General features: G+C 40.1%; 1 protein-coding gene across 5 annotated transcripts in view; it reads right to left on the reverse strand.

Annotated features, from left to right (window-relative positions):
* Window positions 1–19,967, reverse strand: part of cadm1a (cell adhesion molecule 1a) — a 712,922-nt gene that overhangs the window by 97,807 nt on the left and 595,148 nt on the right. For all 5 annotated transcript variants that reach the window (XM_041800657.1, XM_041800659.1, XM_041800658.1 and 2 more), the window contains 2 exons: window positions 12,479–12,575; window positions 2,540–2,712 (listed from right to left, as the gene is read on the reverse strand). In XM_041800657.1, the coding sequence (XP_041656591.1) occupies window positions 2,540–2,712; window positions 12,479–12,575 (270 nt within the window). The remainder of the gene's footprint in view (window positions 1–2,539; window positions 2,713–12,478; window positions 12,576–19,967) is intronic.

The raw sequence follows: 19,967 nt of genomic DNA on the forward strand, positions 1-19,967 counted from the left end.
AATTTAAAAGAGCTGACAAAATTAACGCTGGTGCATGTAGGGCTTTAGTCTTTAGGACACTACAGGTGTTAGCAATTTGGAAATAAGGATTTGGCTTTTTTGGCAGTTTGCAATTTGTAGCAGTGCCAGTGGTAATCTTGAAAGCCTACAATTTGTGCGATATTTGATTTTTTTCTGTTAAAACTATTAACATTTTATGTACTTCATTCCTCCTTCTTTTAGTTCTCTGGTCATGGCACAAATCCATTTGAAGTTACAGCTGTGGCGTAACCAAACTAGTAATGGTAATGTCAAAGGTCTGAAGTAAGGCTGTCAAGATCACTTGCATTAATCATGATTAACTGAGAGCCACAATGAGTGCACTATTTTTTCTTAATAGTGATTAATGTCATGCTTTATCATTACTTTGTTGAACACCCTTTGGTTAAGCTACTGCAAAAGACTTACAGACAGCTCAGTGGATGAAAAGTCGAGCGTTGTGTTATCAAAAATCTAACTTCTTGCTGTTCTCTTATTTCCTTTTCGATCCATATCAAGTTCCTTTTTCCATGGTTAAGTTCATGTTTTCAGTTCATGATTTCAGACTAGCTATACAAGATCATCTGTATCCAAACAGGAAGTCAATTATCCATGAAAGTTTCAGATGCAAAATAGTGTAATTTTGAACTACAGAGAGTCTGAGATTAATTGCAATGAAAAATTTTAACTATTTTACAGCCCTTATTGTAAATAAACATAACCTGTATCAAGACAACACTGTTAAGTTTAGCATGCTGCAGGTATTAGCAGTTAGCTCAGTTTTGGATGATGATTTGGCTGTAATCAGTTGCACTTCCAGTCGTAATCCTGCATGAACCGTGTGTACATTTTATTGTCAATATATCTTTAGAGCTGTTAAATTGTTAGATTTTTTTTCTTTTCTCTGAGTTGCAGTTGTTGAGTCTTCTCACAAACATCTTGACACAAATACATTTAAAGTCACATCTCTGGTGTAACCTCACTAGTAGTGGTAATGGTTAAGGGTCTGAAGTAAACTCAAGATACTTTCACCCTTCTGAAAGGATAAGCGCTTAGTGAAGAAATCCTTAAATCCAATTATTCCCTCAATATTGTCCCCCTCAAGTCACCCGTGCAGACCAATGGGCAGCAAAAAGCCAGCACTTTACCAGGGTTGTCAAGTGGGAACCAGTGTTTTATTCAGTTAGTCCCATGACACCTTCTGGTTGGCTGAACAGTGACCTCCAGAGTTTCAGGTTCAACCCCCTCCATCAACACGCCAACATGCCAATACACAGACATTCCTTGTCTGACCAACCCTACCACAGCGCCATCACAGTCCAAACAGCATGTTATTATACCGAAACATTTCTGGCACTGAATTGTGAAGGTAGATGTGTTTAATTAAGTTTATGAGCCAATGTAAAACGCCTGAAAAATGTCTGGCTTTTATAGGAAATAACGATATTCTTCATTCTACTTTCCATGTCATACCTCAAGTCAATTCTTGGACTTTTTTGAGTGCACCAGTTGTATATTACATTTTTACATTCTTCTCAGAGTGAATGCAATTTGCACTTTTATGGGCACACAGTATGAGGTATTTGGTGCATAATTATGCAATTTGAAACATTTTGTTGATGTTTTATGGGGAGCAGGAGTTCTCTCTCTCTCTTTCAGTCATTCAGTCCTCATGTTAGTGAATGAGTTTGTGGACACAAAGGAAATAAAGGTTTCCTACACTTGAGGGCTCTTATGCAAATAATAGAAATTAGTCCTGGTGGCACCACTGCCTACAATCATGGGACAACCTCATAGGGTGCTGTCACTGTAGGGCCATTTACCTTGTTTTATTCCACTTGTTCCACCTTCCCACTCCCCTGCTGGCCTGCACTCACACTGCTCCAAGTCCAATTGGGCCTAAACATACGTATGCTATCATGTCCTGACATGACACATGCAGTTGGCTTGATGGTGGTCTCACAGAGATGCCGCAGTGGAGAAATACACGGACAAAATGAAAGTAAGTTGACTCACTTTGTGGTAGATTTTAAGTTGTTTTGGACAGATAAAACCTACAACATTCCTCCATTGTTTAAAAAGATCATAGAGTTGAACGGTTGTAGCAACTGTATGCCACATGCACACTGTGCATTAATACTTCTGCATGTGCACGAGCAATCGTGTTGTACAGAAGTCGACCTCTTCTATCAGTGCCACAGCTAAGGAAGCGCTCAGTGCCTGAGCATGGTATGGAGCACTCACAGTCCAGTCTAACAAACTGGACTTTGGAGCTCAGGTGTACTTGGGCAAGCTACTGATACCAAGTGTGAATGCACCATTCAAAAGTTGCTTTACAGTAGTGTTTTAACTATTGATCCCTTGTGGGTTAAATGTGTGGAAAGGAGTTGATACACATCAATCATAAAACCTAGATTGTGTACAGTTAGTTGGTTACATGTGTTATGTTCAAATATAGATAATATCAGTAAAAGTATGTCAAAAAGGAAAGAGGATAGAGGAGAGTGTTAGATGTGCATACCATAGACGTAGAGGATGTAGTCGTCATAAGACTCCCCCACAGAGTTGGAGGCCACGCAGCGGTAGGTCCCGTTGTAGGACTTGTTTAGGTTTTCGATGTACAGATCGCCGCCAGTGATGACGGCATGGGAGGGAACATCGTCATCCACCTTGACCCAGTTTACCCGCTGTGGCCTGAAATTAAAAACAGCAGAGCACCAGTAAGTATCCCGTGGAGAAGATACACATTTAAGCACTGAGGATGTCAGAGGAAACGATAGATGATGAGATAGTTCTAGTAATAAAAGTCTAAAGTAAGCCGACCCTGAGGGCTGCTGTGTTCATTTCACAACAAAATATGACACTGAAGAGTATTTTCTCAAACTGACAGTGATTTAGGACACATCACATCAAGCTCTCCTGCTTTATTGACAGGAAAGTCTGGGGAAGGATAAGTTTGGTCAAATTTCAGATTTGATTATCTTTACTTTACATCCTGTCAAGAAAAATCTCTCTGTTTTTTATCTTGCATTCCATTATTGTTTTAGTTAAACCAAGCTTGAGGTTTGACAGACAAGCCTGCATTGGAGCTCTCTTGTTTGGATCCTGATTCTTTCTAAATCATGGAAGCATTACATAGAGAAACCTCCACAAGTTTCATTTCACTTTTTGTCCTGCAATAACAAGCAATTTTCACTTTTGCTTCCAGATTGAAATGTCTCTCAAGATGTGCCTCAATGTTTCTCAAGATAACAACACTGGTTTTCATATAATAATGAGTAAATTCCTCAAGATCTCAATAAAATAAGAAAATTTGACATTGAAATATAAAGACAATGAGGTCAACAAGCCAAGATCAGATGAGCAAGAACCAAAATTTACTGGCCAGGTGAAAAGGAAGAGAATTAGCTGATCAGAGTCATGAAAGGGCTTCGTACATATTTGTATCTTATCATATGCTTCACACTGCATCTTAAAACTCACCAATGCAAAGGCCCTTCACCCGTCAAAGCCCACCACCCATGGGGACCGTAACCCACTTTGAGGACTGCTGCGTTGCAAATTTCATTGTATTCTGGCTTACGTTTATCTTGTGGTTGACATTAAGGATTGAAATCCTATGAACATCCTGACAATGCTTCTTTTTGGAGTCTTGTATGGACCTCAGAGTGGAATTAATATTGTTAAACTGTGCAATTTAGCTTTGGAGGCTGTAAAACTCCATTAAATTTATCCAACTGACACTTTTATCAAAACCTCTAACAAGTGAGAGGCTAAGTTTAGTCCATCAAATATTTCTGGCCTTAAGCTTAGCATTATTGTGCTGATGTAGGAGCTAAATGTAGAATATTCTATTACATAATTGTTTTGTTGTATATCTAGACTCCTGCTTTCTTCCTCTATCATCTTTGTGTATAATGTACATGACCTAAATACACACCACCATCAATATCTGATCTCTTGCATCCATCTGTTGGCCTTTGAAAGCTGTCTATGGCCCCGCCCACACTCCTCTGATTGAATGTTGCAGCCAGGACCACAGACGGCAGCAATATTTAGTAAACCATTTTTATGTGATTGCTTTGAACATCAAAATATCTTGTTTTGCAAATTACAGCCTCATTTGCAGACCCTTCTATACAGCCTTGTAAGACCCAAACAGATAACTAAGTTTTCAGTGTTTTGAGGGGACTTGTGTCCAAGAACATCTATGAGGTCAGGAACTGATGTTGGATGAGATTTGAATGCACTCTGAAGGGTAAGAGCAGGAGTGGGCATCTTTGGTTAGTGAGAGGGCCACATTATTTTTATTCTCACTGCAAGAGGGCCAAATTAAAGGATACACTTAGTTTAACAATTCATTAACAAAAGAAAGAAATATATCGCTTTTCTTTTTAAACAAACACATTTACTGGTATAAAAGATTATTACAGCAGCACTTAAAGCCAATTTTATCTCTATTTTCTGGCAAACATATACCAGTGATCCAAATAATAATAGAAATGTTTCAATTATAATATTTTCATTCGAGATTTTATCACATTTTCCTTATTTCTACAATTTCTTGAATTAACTTGGGAGCTGCAAGGAGTGAGGAGGAGGGCTGCATGTGGCCCCCGGCATGGGTGTAGCACAGGGGGGGAAAGGGTACTGACGACCTGGGCCCACAGTAGGAAGGGGCCCTTGAGAAGCCTGCAATAAAAAGTGTATTTTTATTTATTTTTTCTTTGTGATAAAAGTGACAAAATGAATCAGTCAACAGACTGAAATTTGTATCAAATAGAGTCAAATAAAGTAAAAAATGTCCAAATGGTATAGTAAATTGGAAAGCAAATTTAATTTAACCATAGTAATAAATATTGTACCAATTTTTTTGGAACATGCTGCAGGCATCAAACCAAGACTGTTTAAACAAATATTATTGTTTATTAGTTTGCACCTTATCATTGTGCTGACTCTGATTGTATATAGGTGGAAAAAAATGAAATTCCCAACTTTATTTTGTTTGGAATTGGGGTTCATATAATATCAATATTATTTATTGTAAACTTCATATATCCTTGTTTTGTGATATCCCAGCTTTCTCGGATCGCCAAAGAATTATTTTTCTTATTATTGAATAAAAAATAAAACTAATGTAGAGCCAAAAATCTGTGAAAAAGAAGTTCTTTCCATTATGCATCCATTAGAGAGTTTACATGATAACATGTGCAAGCTGCTCCCACTTCAGTGAATAGTTCTCACAAAGTATGCTCTTTTAATTAATTTTCCAGCAACTGTTTTACCAGAAGAAAAGCTAATGAAAGGGAGCTAGGAAATTAAAAAACAACACATATTAAAATGACATTCCTCCTTTTGTGTACGGCTAAAAGAAAAACAATAACTGTGCAGCAGCTTTGTCCTCAAATTGCAGCCTTTCCACGCTCCAACTCTTATGAGTGTTCTGTGTAGGTGGGCGCCTACCAAGCGTCTGCATTTGTTCTCTTTTCTACCTTGACTGAGGTTTATAGCAGGGTGACAGATTCCATTTTTATGACAATGAGCTCAGAGCTCTCAAAGCCACCGAGGGTGAAGAGAAAAGAAAGAGACAAAACACCTCTATTTTGTTGCTGCAACTTCCAATGGCCACTGCCAGCTACTGTTATTTCCCCTGAGCGTGTGCTGATGGTCTCTCTTGTTGCGCTTTGTTGTGCTGTTTTAACTTGTTTCCCTCCATTTGAAAACATCTGGTGTGGAGGGAGCACACAAATGGAAGAAGGGGGAACAGAAAAGGAGGCGAAGAATTCAGGGGAAGAAATATGAAAAAAGCAGTCGGAGCTCGAGAGCGAAAGCAAACAAACAAACAGACGCGTGCATCTGATGATGGTGGTGGACAACTTTCAACAGAGGGTGCCGTGTCTATTACAAGTGTTCTTTACATGAAATGAAATGTGAATACAGAAAGAAATATATAAATAAAGTTGTTTCCAATGATGGGATGAGAGTCATGACCCAGAAAAAGTAGTTTCTATAGGTGTATGGGATGTTGTGAGAAGGGGAAAAAGTGTAACTGAAGAAGGAAGATAGACAGAGATAGACCATAAAGGTAAGATGGGGCTGCAAGGAGAGAGGAAGGGCAGGCGTGTAGAATACAAATGGCTGCCTGCAGCCGCGGCCCCCTGTGCTATCTGCTGGTAATGACTGCACAACTCTCAACAGCTCTAATGAAAATGACTTCCAATTCCCGGCTCACTGTATTGATTGTGTTTTCATCTTTATAAAATGAATACGGGTAGTGAGCTTGTCTCTATGCCAAGTATGAAAACTGCAGGGGGGCTGGTGGGAAGAGGCTCTGTTTACATAGTGCAAGGTTTGCTTCTCTCTGTGTTTATGTCTGTGTTTCTTTTTCTTCTACCTTTCACAGAATGAGAGTTTTCCAACCCCAGAAGAATATTTTAGTCAAAATGAAGACTGTCTGATTGATTCTCATGCTGACTTAAGGTTATGCAGTCTTACCAGATTTTGCACCAAGAAAGACTACACACCTTTAAGAGCAGCTCTTCAAACCAAAGGTATAACTCTTTTCAAACAAAACTCCTCCTTTTTTCCACACTTACAGCTGTTTTGGACTGGGTGCGTGTTTGCTGGGTGATGACTGTGACGTGCATTTGCAGCTGCTGTCATGGCGCTGTCTTTCTTCAGAAGTTTTACCCAAATAAAGCTTCCTACAGGTGATTTACATAATCTTATAACCTGTGAGTTAGTCCACAGTTTCAGTTTGTACCTGCAGTCTTTTATTGTGAAGCCATGCTGTTGTAACCCATGCTGTTATGCAGCTGCCTCACACCCAATCTGAAACATTAGTGTTGGCTAAAGGAAGTACTTTGTTGCATTCAAAGGTCGCTACTTTTAAAAGTAAGTTATTACATTACCTGTGTTGGGAGCATTATGGTAGTCTGTGTTACTTTTTATGGTAATGTGTTTCTTTTTAGAATCATTGACGCTGTTACAATTACAGAGAATTTAAAACAATCAGTACTCGGTGCTTTTGCAGCTGACAACTCAATGATAAAGGTTAATAAACATCCTGCTCGGTAGACGATGTGACGCCAACACAAGCCCAGTGGGATCCTGGGAGACGGAGTACCAACACTCAAACTGACACAGGCACAGAAACTCACACACACCATGACTGAGCACTCCAGCATGAGCTCTCTGTCTTGGAAACACCAGCATTGCTTCCCCCTCTTCAACATAAAGGCCAAAAGAGAAAAGGAAAGGAAACTATTTCCACTAGCCACACCCCTGGAGGAAATGACTCTGCTAATGGCTGTCAGGTGACCACACAGCTAATTTGCATAGCAATAGTCAACCTGGGCTATTTGTCCTGACTCTTCTTCAACCAGAATCTCAACCCTACCATGGACAGAAAAGGGCACAGGCCCTGAACTGCCCCTCCAGGCTCAAGACTACCTTTGACCTTTGACTCTTCCCCAGTTACTCTCAGAACTGAAGAAGCCTTTTGGAGAAGAGGTGAAACATCTTCGAGAATTTGCAACCAGTACCACTTGATCAGTGTTGGAAACGGTTTTCACCGCCAAGAAAAGTAATTCTAACCTCACAAAGTATCCAGCTGAACAACACACTTCAGCTAAGCTAGTTTCCAGATAGCCAAAGGCTACAAACACTGCTAACCCAGGTACAGCTCCCGTTAGCTTGGCATACCAAGGAGAGGCCACTCCATCCAAACGACCAAGACTTGATTTAGAATCAATGCCAGCTGCACAGTGGCCCACCAAGGAAGCACTAAACAGACTGACATTATTCTGATGACAACTATAGAGTCCATTGCCTTCAGAGAAATAATTAGTTTAATAAAATGCTTCCAATATAAACTGTCCACTGCCTTAGATGAGAGATTGGACCGTCATGCAGAGAGACATTAAGAGAGCAGCTGAGATTTCATCTGTACACCATCAATGCAGTACAGCATTTTTAAGCCTGATTTATGCTTCTGCATCGCGTCGACGGCATAGCTACGCGTAGCCCTCTGCGTCAACGTGGACCCCTAGCCTGATGCGCACCTCCAAAAAAATCCAAACTACACGTCGCAGCAACGCAGACCGCAAGGGCTGTGATTGGTCTTCTCAAAATGTCATTTCTGGCAGTTGCCGGCAGTCGACTCGTTTAGTGGTCATACAGACCACCTCCGCAAACGTCTCCCCTGTCCGCTGTGCTTCAACATTTGCAACAAAAGAATTTGATCGGCGATAATGATGAGCTCCAACTCCAAACACATCCGCTCCACCTTGGTCGCCATTGTTTACTGTGACCAGAAGATACGCAGAATCATAAATCAGGCTTTAGACTTCTTAAACAGTGTACAAATGCTTGACTTGAAATAAATGCTTTAACATAAAAGTTTAGAAACATTTCTACTGTTTCTATTGTTTCACTACTGTCCACCATGATGATGAAGGCTACAATGTTGGATGAAATTAGAGCTGTATCCTCTCACACTGAAACAACACTAACTAACGTGATGTGTATAGTAATTAGGATCGAAGCAAAAAAGTAATGCTTGAGTTACTTCTCAAAGTAACTAGTTACTTTTCCAATGCAATTCCAGCTCAATTATTTTTTGCTAGCAGTAACTAGTAACTGTTAGTAGTTACTATTTTTCAGTAACTTGCCCATCAGTGTACATGACTCCATCCATTCATCCGATTTCTATGCTGCTTATACTGTTGGGGGTCGTGGGCAGCTGGAGCCTATCCCAGCTGTCATTGGGCGAAAGGTACGCCCTGGACCATTACATGAAAGCAAAAAAAGTATAAAACTTTAAACTTCCCTGGCTTTAAAGATGGCTCTGACAGTTTTTCCGTCAAAGACTGCAGATGTATTAAAGTCACATTCACAACATTTAGAATGGATTCCAACGACTCCCCAGTTTCGAGGCCATAAAAGTGTCACGCTAAGCTTTAAAAGTTATAATCCTGCAGTTTCTCCATTCACTGCTTGGCTTTATATAAAGAGGTCACATTTGCAGACTATATGCAGGCATACAGGTTTCATTAGAAAGTGCTGTATAGTTGTCATTGGTAAGTTAAGCGCCGCTAGCTCTAAAATACTTTACATCTGTGGAAAGGATTTGAAAAGTTCCAATCGATGTTTTGACACTTTTTTGCAATGAAACATGGTTGGCATTGAAATCTCAACAACTGTGAATCAAAGCTTATTTCAATTCTTTTAATTTGTCAAAAAGAGGGTAATCGTTTTCTTCTTCACAGCCTAAAGATGAGAGTCTGATGCCGGATAGCTTATTTCTTCCAGGAAACCCCTCATTGAATTTACTTGTAAGACCTGCAGTAATGCCATACCAGCAAGTCAGTCACATAACTGTCTGATATAATATTCATAACTCCATCTTCATCTAATGATTACTTTGTTCTGTTCAAATTTGAACTGGCTTGTCAACAACCTATTATGATTAATTCCCCCAGCCCTGACTGTATTGATGTTTGGATAGTTCTGCAGGTCTGTTGCCTGAAGCTTTCGCTCCGAGACTCACCCCAGAGTGCCCTGTTTGCACTCCATTACACCTTGTATTACAAAGAGCTGTCATATAAACTTGACAACAATTTGGCTCACAGATTATACATGTTGAATTTTACGCTAATGAGTTCCAAACACAAGCTGCCTGATGCTTTTTTCCAGACGTTTGAGAGAACTGATAGAGAAACACTGAGAAAGGTCACCGTGAGTTCATTCTGACATTACAGCAAAATGACTTGGGGACTGTTCCCGGTGCTCTTCTCGGTGTTCCAAAAACAATCTTTTAACTTTAATTACTAAATTGACTTTGACTGTGCACATTCACTGCCTCCAGTCCATCAACATACTCTCTCCTTCTCACAAAATCTCCCTGGATACCCTCAGAAAATTAGCACTCATCACCATAAAAACACCCTGCCTATTCAACTCTCTTCCTGCTAGATATTAGGCCCGACTCTGTTCACTATCATTAATGCTCCTTTCTGCTCCATCTTCTGCCATGAAAGGAGTGCTAATTAACTACCTGCTCAAAATATCACATAGTCATTCCGATGTGTTTCATAATTATGGGCCAGTTTCAAATCTCTCCTTTGAATGGCATGAAAAAGAAAACAGCAGTTTTTTTCAGTTAAGTGATAATGTATCCAGCATTAAGACTGGCTTCACTACCCTTTAGTTTATCAGAAGAATCCTCCCTGACCTTTATTAGAGGAGATCTATGCTCACTGTGATTGTCCAGACTGGAGGTCAGCCTATTCCATCCAGGTTTTTGGATTATTGCCGGAAAATAAGTGTGGCACATCCAGATAAATTTTAAGTCATAGAAAAAAAAAGGGTAACACTCTTAAGCTTGTGTTTACCTTGTACCTTGTTGAGGCAAAAAAAACTCCTATAGAATAAGAAACACAGGAGATAGAAGTACTTAAATGCTAGTTTTTTCTGGGTTTTGGGATTCATTACTTCAGCACCCCCATACAGCCACTTGGTTAGTGCAAGCATGTCTCACACCTGTCAACTTCATGTCCTATTTCCAGCTTCTTTCTCCACAGTGGAATTCCTGCAGCCAACTTTCATCCTACTTCAACAAATCTACTTTGAATTAATATCATGCCTGCCATGTTTGAAGTTGTTGAGCCCATGAGGCATTGATTCTGTCAGGCTATGACTGCAGACAAATTGACCATAACAGGCTCACGTAGAACACCAATGATTGTCTGACTGGGGGAGTCCCCAGCATCGAGATTCTGGGGAGCACTTTTTACAAACAGTAATGTGAGTCAAGACGCAAGGATGGCCATTTGATTATAATTTTTTTCCTACAGCTAGGTGGCGATACACAAACCAGAACACTGATTCCAATCAAAGGAGGAACTAGGAGTGATCCCTGAGGGATTCCACTGACTACTTACATGTGCTCTACTTTGCTGGTGAACAATAGAATCGGTTTATTTTTAATTCAAAGATGCAATGTGGGGAATGTCTGCAATGAAATTTCTACTTTATGATTTACTGACTAAACCTGCCTGTGTTATATATACTTTTTAGTATTTCCAAATATTTCTGGCAGTTATCAAAGTGAAACAAATACTTTATTTACATAGCTGTAACAGACTGTGTCCTTTCATGGCTGTCAGAGCTGTCAGGAACTGATATGTTTACAACTGCTCTGGAAATATTTGTTGTTTTTCTTTTTTTAAAAATGAAATTTGTGTTTGGTTTGTATGTTGCATTGTGTGTTGATGTTAAGCCATGCCTAAGACAATTTTGTGTCACAACAAAGTTTTTTGAATCTGAATCTGAAAGACTAGGATATTGGAAAGCAGGAAATGTTACTTAGAAGCTGCCGTTTTGTTGCTGTTACTCACTCATGTTTCATGTTGCTTATTCGTGATTGAACATAATTATTCTCTGCTATTTGCGATGCATTTTTGTTTCAGCCAAGCCCTCCTTGTATCACATAACTCCACCCCCTCACAATCCTGTAACAGTGTGGCCCCACTAGACATTTTCGAGTCAAGCTCATCTCTGCTCACCTATGCTGCATATCTTGACAGGAAAACTATAATCCATATGGCCACATGGTATTTGTTTTGCAGAGAAGTTTAAAGGGTTAAAAGCGGTTCTACACTCTGTGTCATGCTACGAACAACCCCTGAATGCTTTTTGCAAGTAGCTCATGCTGCAGTTTGGAAGTGACAGGCTTTTTAAAGCTTTCATGCTTTTCTCTCTCATTATATAAAATTCATCTATGAAACAAAAACAGTGGTGCACTTATGGAGTGCAGTTTTATATTTCTATTGAATAGATTCCTAAATTCAAAACAAGAAAGCAGCAGAGGTGGGGGAGCCAAGTAAGATTTCTCTATGCAGCTTGGACCAGGTTTAGTGCCGCTATACCTTCACAGTGCACTGAGAGGGTGGGGGGTGGAATAGCCAAACATCGCCCAAATTTGACATCCTATGCATTACATTTAAAGTGTAAAACAATGGCTGTAGATTGTTCATATCTGACAGCAACTCTCACAGTCCATTCATCTAAAACAGTGTACATCTCAGAACTTAAGTGCTGTAATCTGCTGATAGCATGTATTTCAAGTTTTACCTTTCAACTTTTACAATTCTGCTTTAAAAAGATGACTGAATATTTAAAAGGTTTAAGTTTAAGTTGTGTACTATTCTGGGCACCTTGCATTTTTTTGTATTTGAATAGAGGGCATTAAAGAATAAAAGGCAAGTTAAAAGAAAGGTGAAATCTACTCTGAAAATATTTTGTGTTTATTGCATGCTGGTTTGTAGCTCTCTGTCAAGGCAGAGCAGTGGGTGGTGAATGATTCGCCATATTTGGATGAATACAGAATCATACATAAGCATCCATAGCACATTTAAAATGCTTGTGTGTCTGCTCTTGTGTGGTGTTGGGCTCTTACTGGGGTTTGCCTTTGGCCTGGCACGTCAGCTCCAGGTTCTCTCCTTCCCTGGTCAGACCCTGAGGAAACTCTACAAAGATCTTTACTTCTGGTTTGTCTGAAAAGAGAAAGAAGGAAAGAGAATTCAAAGCTTGGACAACACAATAAAGAGGCATTTTTTTCACCTTCACCTTCTGTACACAGACGTCTACTAAGGAAACATTAAGCAGATTTGTTCTTTCAGACTGATTTCTCGTTGGATTCAGATTTCTAGTAGCAAAAATAAGCATGAAGGTATATAAATATTTGGAGGTGTGGCAGCAGCCCCATGAAATGCTGCTTGGAATTTGGTAAATTTGTCACATTTCAGTTTCCAAGTTGGCTGTGAAAGAAGTGGAGGATTCACACTCTCTGAAAAATATGTTTGAATCTTTCTTTTTTTCATTTTCACAGCTTTTTGACCATTAATATATCATCAGAGGTGCTCTAACAAATATCAAGGATGCTATACAATAAGGATGGATCACAAGTTATATTAAGAAATAGCTGATCACTTATAGGCCGCATAGTGGCTGCTGGAAACCCAACTATATTCACACAGATGCACAGCGTAGATTTCATTACATCACAACAGCGCATCTCTACTCAGTTAATTAGATCTTTAGATACATCCTGTATCTCTCTGTTTAGTTAAACAGCCACATTAATACTCCATCTGCACTCTGCCTGGTAGCATCTGTTGTAATGATTTTCTCATGAGATGAAGGCCACTATGTTTCTGTTAGTCTATCCAGGAAATGAATAGACGAACACAATATCTCAAAAACACTTGGAGAGATTTTCTTTAAACTTCACATAAACGTCTGCTCAGGCCTAAGGATGATCTGAATAGAGTTTGGATTTTTTAGCATAAGGCCATTGGGCATTTCTTTCATCCCCTGCTTGTGGCCACGATATCTGAAAGCTTTGAGGAATTTTCTTCAAACTTTGCAAAACTTTCCTGTGTAACTCAAGTATGAATTGATGAAATATGGGAGGTCATAGGTCAAAGGCGAAGCCATTTGGACCCATGTTCAACTCTTGCTTATAAATATAATGTCTCAAAAGGTTTTGAAGAGTTTCCCTTTAAATTTTCAGAAATGTCTACCAGCAGTCAAGGATGAACTGGTTAGGTTTTGGAGGTCAAGAGTCAGAGCCATTGCACCTAAGTCTTTGCTTGTAAACATGATATTTAAAGAATGCTAAGAATGGTAGTGTAACCGTCACTGAGCTAACATAGGGTGTTTTTTTTTTTTTTTTAATCTACCTGCAACTACTACCTCAGCCTTCATCTGTTCTTTCATAGCACTGAATAACTGTTGAGCAGTGTTCAGTCTACCATGGGCATTTGTAGGATTTTGAATTTGCTAAAACTGATGATATGTTGTACTGCAGGATCGCAAAGACTCCAGACTATATCCAAATGTGTTACCTGATGAAATTATAACATGAAAGACAAACATGAGTGAAGAACTGAGGTAGCTGGGTAAAAATGTTAGATTGCTGTTTTGACAAATCAGTGGGGGGCTTGGATTGGAGCCACTCTGCTATTCTCTGCAATCATGGAGTTTCTATTGTTTCTGTCCTGTTTACTGTACTGGTGTTATAAAAGCATTTTCTCCTCTTTGTGAAAGAGATACTATTCTTTTCTGGACTGCCATATGTTTTATGTAATGTACCATCCGTGTGAATGCTATCATGTACTGAACCAATTCTGAGATGCAGATGGACAATGTTTAAACACTGCTTAGGGTTAAAACAAATGCCTGCTCATTGCAAAGAAGCTGATGTCTATAAGATGAAAAAAAATCATGATGCATACACCAAAATGCATACATTTCTACTGGGCAATAGAATTTAGACTTCCTCAAACTGGATAATTATACTTCTAGTATCTGAATCTTGGAAAATGTGATCAATAAAGTACAGCAAATGTATTAAAACGATCATTTTACAAGCAGCAGGGCAGTCATGAATGGTAAGCAACCTTTATGGCAGTGCAGCATGGCGTAGTTTTACTGAATTCCACACATAGCATGATGAAACACCATCCTGAAAATGCGCCATCACACCTGATACAGAAAGTTCAGCTCAAATATCAGCTCATTAACAGTGGCTAATGCTAAGGAGGCTGACTAAGTTTTCAGCTTATAGGTCGAACAAACAAACAGTTGAACCCCAGGCTCCTCCAGCCCCAGTCTCTAGATTTCTAGATACAGAATAGACAATATGGCAAATGGCATCAGCCGCTAGCAGCAGAAACAATTAAAAAATTGATTAAAAATGGCAGAAAAAATGACGTTCCGTTTCACTATTACTGGTGTGGACTTAATATTTAAAGATCCTAGAAAGTCGCCCAAGTTCCAGGCTCACTAGAAAAGTCTCCGTAAAGGCTACAAAGGTGTGAATAGCATCATTAGAAAGGCAAAACAGAGGGCTTCCAGAGGAAACAAAAGTAAGGGGCTATGATTTATGGTCCAAAAGTTATTCGACTTTTTGTAACCTGTGACTCTTCTTGTTGTATATGACAATGCTGGCCACAGGGGTTAAGAAGAAGTGAAGATTCCTTCAACCAATCAGCGGACTATGGTAAATTCCATCTCTACTGTTCTGGGCATGTAGGTACTGCTGTAGCTTCAACAGAAGCATGCCAAAAAACTAGGCAATGCTGATCAGTTATTTTTGGACCTTTTCAAACTTTTAACAGCAGAAATGCAAATAATTGCATATCTTATCAAGTCAAAGTCAACAAAATAGCCTGGTGGAATTGTAGCTTAAAGGGATACTTCAACATTTTGGCAAATTCGCCCATTGCCATAATCCCTGTAGTCTTGCTAATAGGTTCGTTACCTTTCTGGTTCCTGAACGCAATTCGGAACCGGCTGAGGCGTTCAAACTGGGAAAAAATTGGTTCTGAACCTGAAAAGGCATCATCAGTGGGTGTATCACATTCTAGGTTGTGAAGAAGAGCAGAAAACTGAGAAAAAGTGGCCTGCTGGGGAGACAAAATGTTTGGTTGTGATCTGGGCATCGACAGAATTCCAGGTGAGGCTGGAGAGAAGTACACAGGTTATATAATGAACTTATGGAAGAGATAGAGAAGGCTGGGTTAACCTGAACACCAGACCAAATAATTAATAAACTCAAGAAACTGAAGAAAGAATACCGGGACATCAAGAAAGACTTGGGAGCTGGGAAATGGTGATACATGTCCATTATGTCCACGTTGGTTCTGCTTACACTGGTGTGAACTCGGGCTGGTTCGCCAGAAAGCACCAAGGTTCTGAGACTCCAGAGCCAGAACCAGAACCATGTCTGTCTGAAAACCTTCTCTGATGCAGCAGTGCTGCGGGACTCTGTGCCACTTCCTGGCAGGGGACGCCACTGCCATTGCCGCCTCATCAGGAGAACTCCGTCCTTTTCCCCTCCCTCCTCTCAGTACCAAGCTGCCTCATTTTTGTGCATTTTTCAAATTTCTGAAGTGGGTGGAGTTAGCTCTGAGCTGGGGGTTTACTTACACCTTAATGCTTCCCATTAGCATAAAGTGGCAGATGATGCTTTGTAAGGTGCCCATCATTATCAACTCATCCCATTCCTACAATGTTAATAGCACTGGGAGCAACTGGGGTTTGGTGTGTTACCCAAGTCAACTTCGGTATGACTCCTTGAGCGTCAGACTTTATCACTGAGCCACAGCTGACTGAGCATATTTAAGTGTAAGACAGTCTATACACAGTGTGAATGGGATGCAGCATAAAGCCCTACTCTACTGTTTATAAGTGCAGTCTTTTACCGTTACATGAATGCTTTCACCAAGTCTCAACTTGTTTACATTATTTTGCTGAATCACTGCTACTTTATCCTGAAGAACCTTCAGGGTTTAGTCTGATACAAGAGTGAACACCGAGCCTCAATGGTGTAATTATAGTTTTCTGATTCCGATGTAAATTATTTGACTTTATTGCCTGAACGCGCGCTTCGGTGCCTGCATTTTTAATGATCCTGCAGACAAAGGGCTGCAGCCTGAGTTATGGTTTCAAAGCCGGCGGTGAAGTTTCACACTGCTGTCCGACCTTCTCTGCAACAAACAACACGTGTCTGCCCATCCATCTGTCTAAATCACACCCTGTCAGTGGCCAGCTCTCGGTCTCGGTGATGGACAGCAGATGGGCGAAAAGCCAAGCCTTCTGCTCAGTGGGCATGCACGAGTTTAGACAGCAACTCTTTGGTTTTGTTTCCACTCCAGGCGTTACATGGCATCCAGCAACTTCTTCTTTACTCACGTCATCTGACCTTGTCATCTTGGAGCAATAAACATGAAGGACGTCAGGCATCTGTAGGTTGTTTTGATAGCTTCAAGTAGTTATGGAGGAGCTTTGTTGTTTCTGCTTGATGGAAAAACACACACAGCACCGCCAGACCCGGATACTGCCTCTTCAGTGGAAATGAAATACTGTCTAGAGCATGCAAGAGAGCCGTTATCATTATGCTAACTGAATTATTTGCTTCATTGTGTGCCTCACCTCATAAGCACTCAAGTCGGCAATATACATCTCTCAGCAGCCAGCTGACCTTAAGGGAAAAAACAACCCGGCAGACGAGCAAAACAGCTTGCTTTGCTTATGCACACAAACATTACAGGCTTATTTAATTATGCTGTCCCCTGACAATGGCCTTTCTTTGCTCTTTCCTTCGACACAATGGACTCCATTCCACTCACAAATTGCCCACACAGAGAGCGATTGAAATGTAAATCACTTCCTCTATCTCAGTAATCACTACACAAACTTGTGTGTCACTGTGCAGCCATTGTAAAAGTGCAAGTTATCAAAAGGTTCTTTTGTTTTGAAATTCACATGAGAAAGGAACAGTACACATGATTTCTAGACAGAGTCGTGCATAATGGTTCTACATACAATGTTTTACAGTCTGGTAGGACAAATAAATACTCTGGCTTCATGTTTATAACATGTGAACTAGGTCAAGTGCCCAAAGCTGGTCATAACATACATAAGTTTGAAGGATCCACCATGGTGAAAATGCTAGCCAACTTATCTCAATGCATATGTTATGGATGAGTTTATTTGAAATGAAAATCGTGAGCTGAAGAGTACATTTCAATGTGACTTAAAGGGGACATATTTTACCCTTTTAAGACAAGTTGGTCTCAGAGGTCCCCAAAACATGCCTGTGAAGTTTGTTGCAAAGAAACACTCCAGTATTGGATTTTTGCATGTCTTAAAACTCCTCTGTTTCAGCTCTGCTCAGAAGCAGCTGTTTCTGTGTCTGTAGCTTTAAATGTTAATGAGCTGTCTGACCACACCCCTCTCAGGAAATGGATCTGGCTCTCCTGATACACCTTTCAGCTGGCATTTGAGAGGGGGATCAGGAAAGGAGGGCGGAACTTTCTTTTAAGCAAGGAGGGCCAACTGAACCGGGGGGCGGTGCTAACTCCCCACATGACATCATGAGGGGAAAATCTGAGAACTGCTTGTTTTAGCACACATTTTCTGAAAGGTGGGGAGGTGTTAAGGTACTTGAGGGGGCTGTGGACAGGTCAGGGGCACATATTTCTGTCAGACAATACCTATGTGGATTTATTTTGGGCTGAATTTAACCCCAAAGTGGTCAGTCAGTACCCTTGGCATAAAGTCATTCTATACAACTTAGTTTTTAGCATAAGCACACTAGAAGAATATTGCTCTTGTTATTCACTTACAGACCAAGTACTTTGAAATCATGTAGGAATATTCCACACAAAAAGTTGCACTCTTATTCAACAGGCTCCAAATGTAACATTTGGCTCTATAGCTGAGAGATCACAGAGATGCTGGAGTGCAGGACTGGCCATGCCTGTTTGTTGCCCATTACAGTATGCACAGAGCATGACAGCAGCAGCCTCCGCATGAAGCGCTGTGACTCTGTGAGCCGGGTGGTCCATGTGAGCTCCCCGTTATCAGAGGCCAACAAAATGCCATGCTGCCTGTGTAGATGAGCTGATCTCCTCTCCTCGCTCTCCCGGGGAAAGGTCAGATAGCTTCAGAGAAGTCGTTTTTTAATAGAATGCTAGTACACTGCTAAGGCCAAAGACATGAGGTTATAGAGGCATGAAAAACATAAATCCTTTCATTTTGCATCAGTGAATAGATTTTAACTTGACATTACAAAGGCTTGCATTTAATTACTCTTCACATTTTGTTTCCAAAGCCACGGTGAGGGCTTTTATCTTCTAGTTTTCATTTGGCAAACTAAAATAGTGCTGCAAATACCAAGGTGTAATGAGCACTTTCTGATGCAACAGAAAGCAATTAAAAATAATACAAACATAAACCTTATCTCCATTAAGGCCTTTGGATGGTTTCTTCTTCTTTGAAAGGTTTTTTTAAAATTAGTTTTGCTCTTTTCTTGACACTTCTGAGGCCAGGTGTATAAATAATGTTCATGCAGAAAAGGAAATAAGAATCTTTATTTTCTTAAAAAGAAAATAAGACTTACAGTGTGCAAATTGATACATTTCTAACAAATATTTGAGCCACTTAAGTCACCAAATTTTGGCTTTTTGCCATGCAGTCTACATTGGAATAAAAGACAATCGTAGCCTTATTGGCTGCTCCTGGTCAAATGCATTTTTGATATGATGGAAATTCTGGTAGTGTACGCTTGTACAGTGAAAGCAAAGCCACATGCCAGTTCCCTTATAAAACTTCAGGGCTTTTTTTCCTGACTGCACCTGTGCAAAATGGCAGACAATATTAAAAAGCAACATTGGAACAGCAGGAATGTTATGAAAACTGGAGGACCTTCAGCTGAAAGTTGATATTTGTTAAGATTAAGCTGCTAGTTAGCTTCTGCTTGTTGGTGCGGCTGTGTGTGTGGGCAAGTGTGAGTAAAGGCAAGAGTGGTTTTGATGTTTTTGTATTAGAGCCATGAAACAAATATAATGCATGTTGATGTTACTTTAATTTCTGGAAACATCAATAGAAGATTAATTGACATTTATCAATACAAGCAGATCTAGGGAGTGCAGAGTACTGAACAATCACAGCATGAAATTGCAGCACATATTTCATGAGTTTTAGAGTGGTGTCACATAAGGGCTGTAGGAAGATGATCATAGCCACTATCTTAAATGATAGAGATGTAATGGTATTGTTAATTACACTCTATCTGGTGTGTCAGGTTACTTCAGGGCAAAAAGAAGCAGAACAAAGGGCAGGGGGACTATAGTTACCATCAGCTCTTACATAGCCATCATCCTTTGCACTCCACTCGTGGGCTTGATCTAACAGTGCAATAATGATGGAATCAACTGGTGGTTTGGGAGACTTTTAAATCTGACTTTTTACTTCTCTTTAAAAATGTTTGACCACACCTGCCAACATGGTAACCGCCAGCCTTTCATGGGTGTAGCCCCATTGTTCATAAAGCCATAACCCAAAGGAGACCTCTGGTCAGAATATTGTGATTTAAT

Source organism: Cheilinus undulatus, linkage group 12, assembly GCF_018320785.1.
Source record: "Cheilinus undulatus linkage group 12, ASM1832078v1, whole genome shotgun sequence".
Taxonomy (NCBI): Eukaryota; Metazoa; Chordata; class Actinopteri; order Labriformes; family Labridae; genus Cheilinus; species Cheilinus undulatus.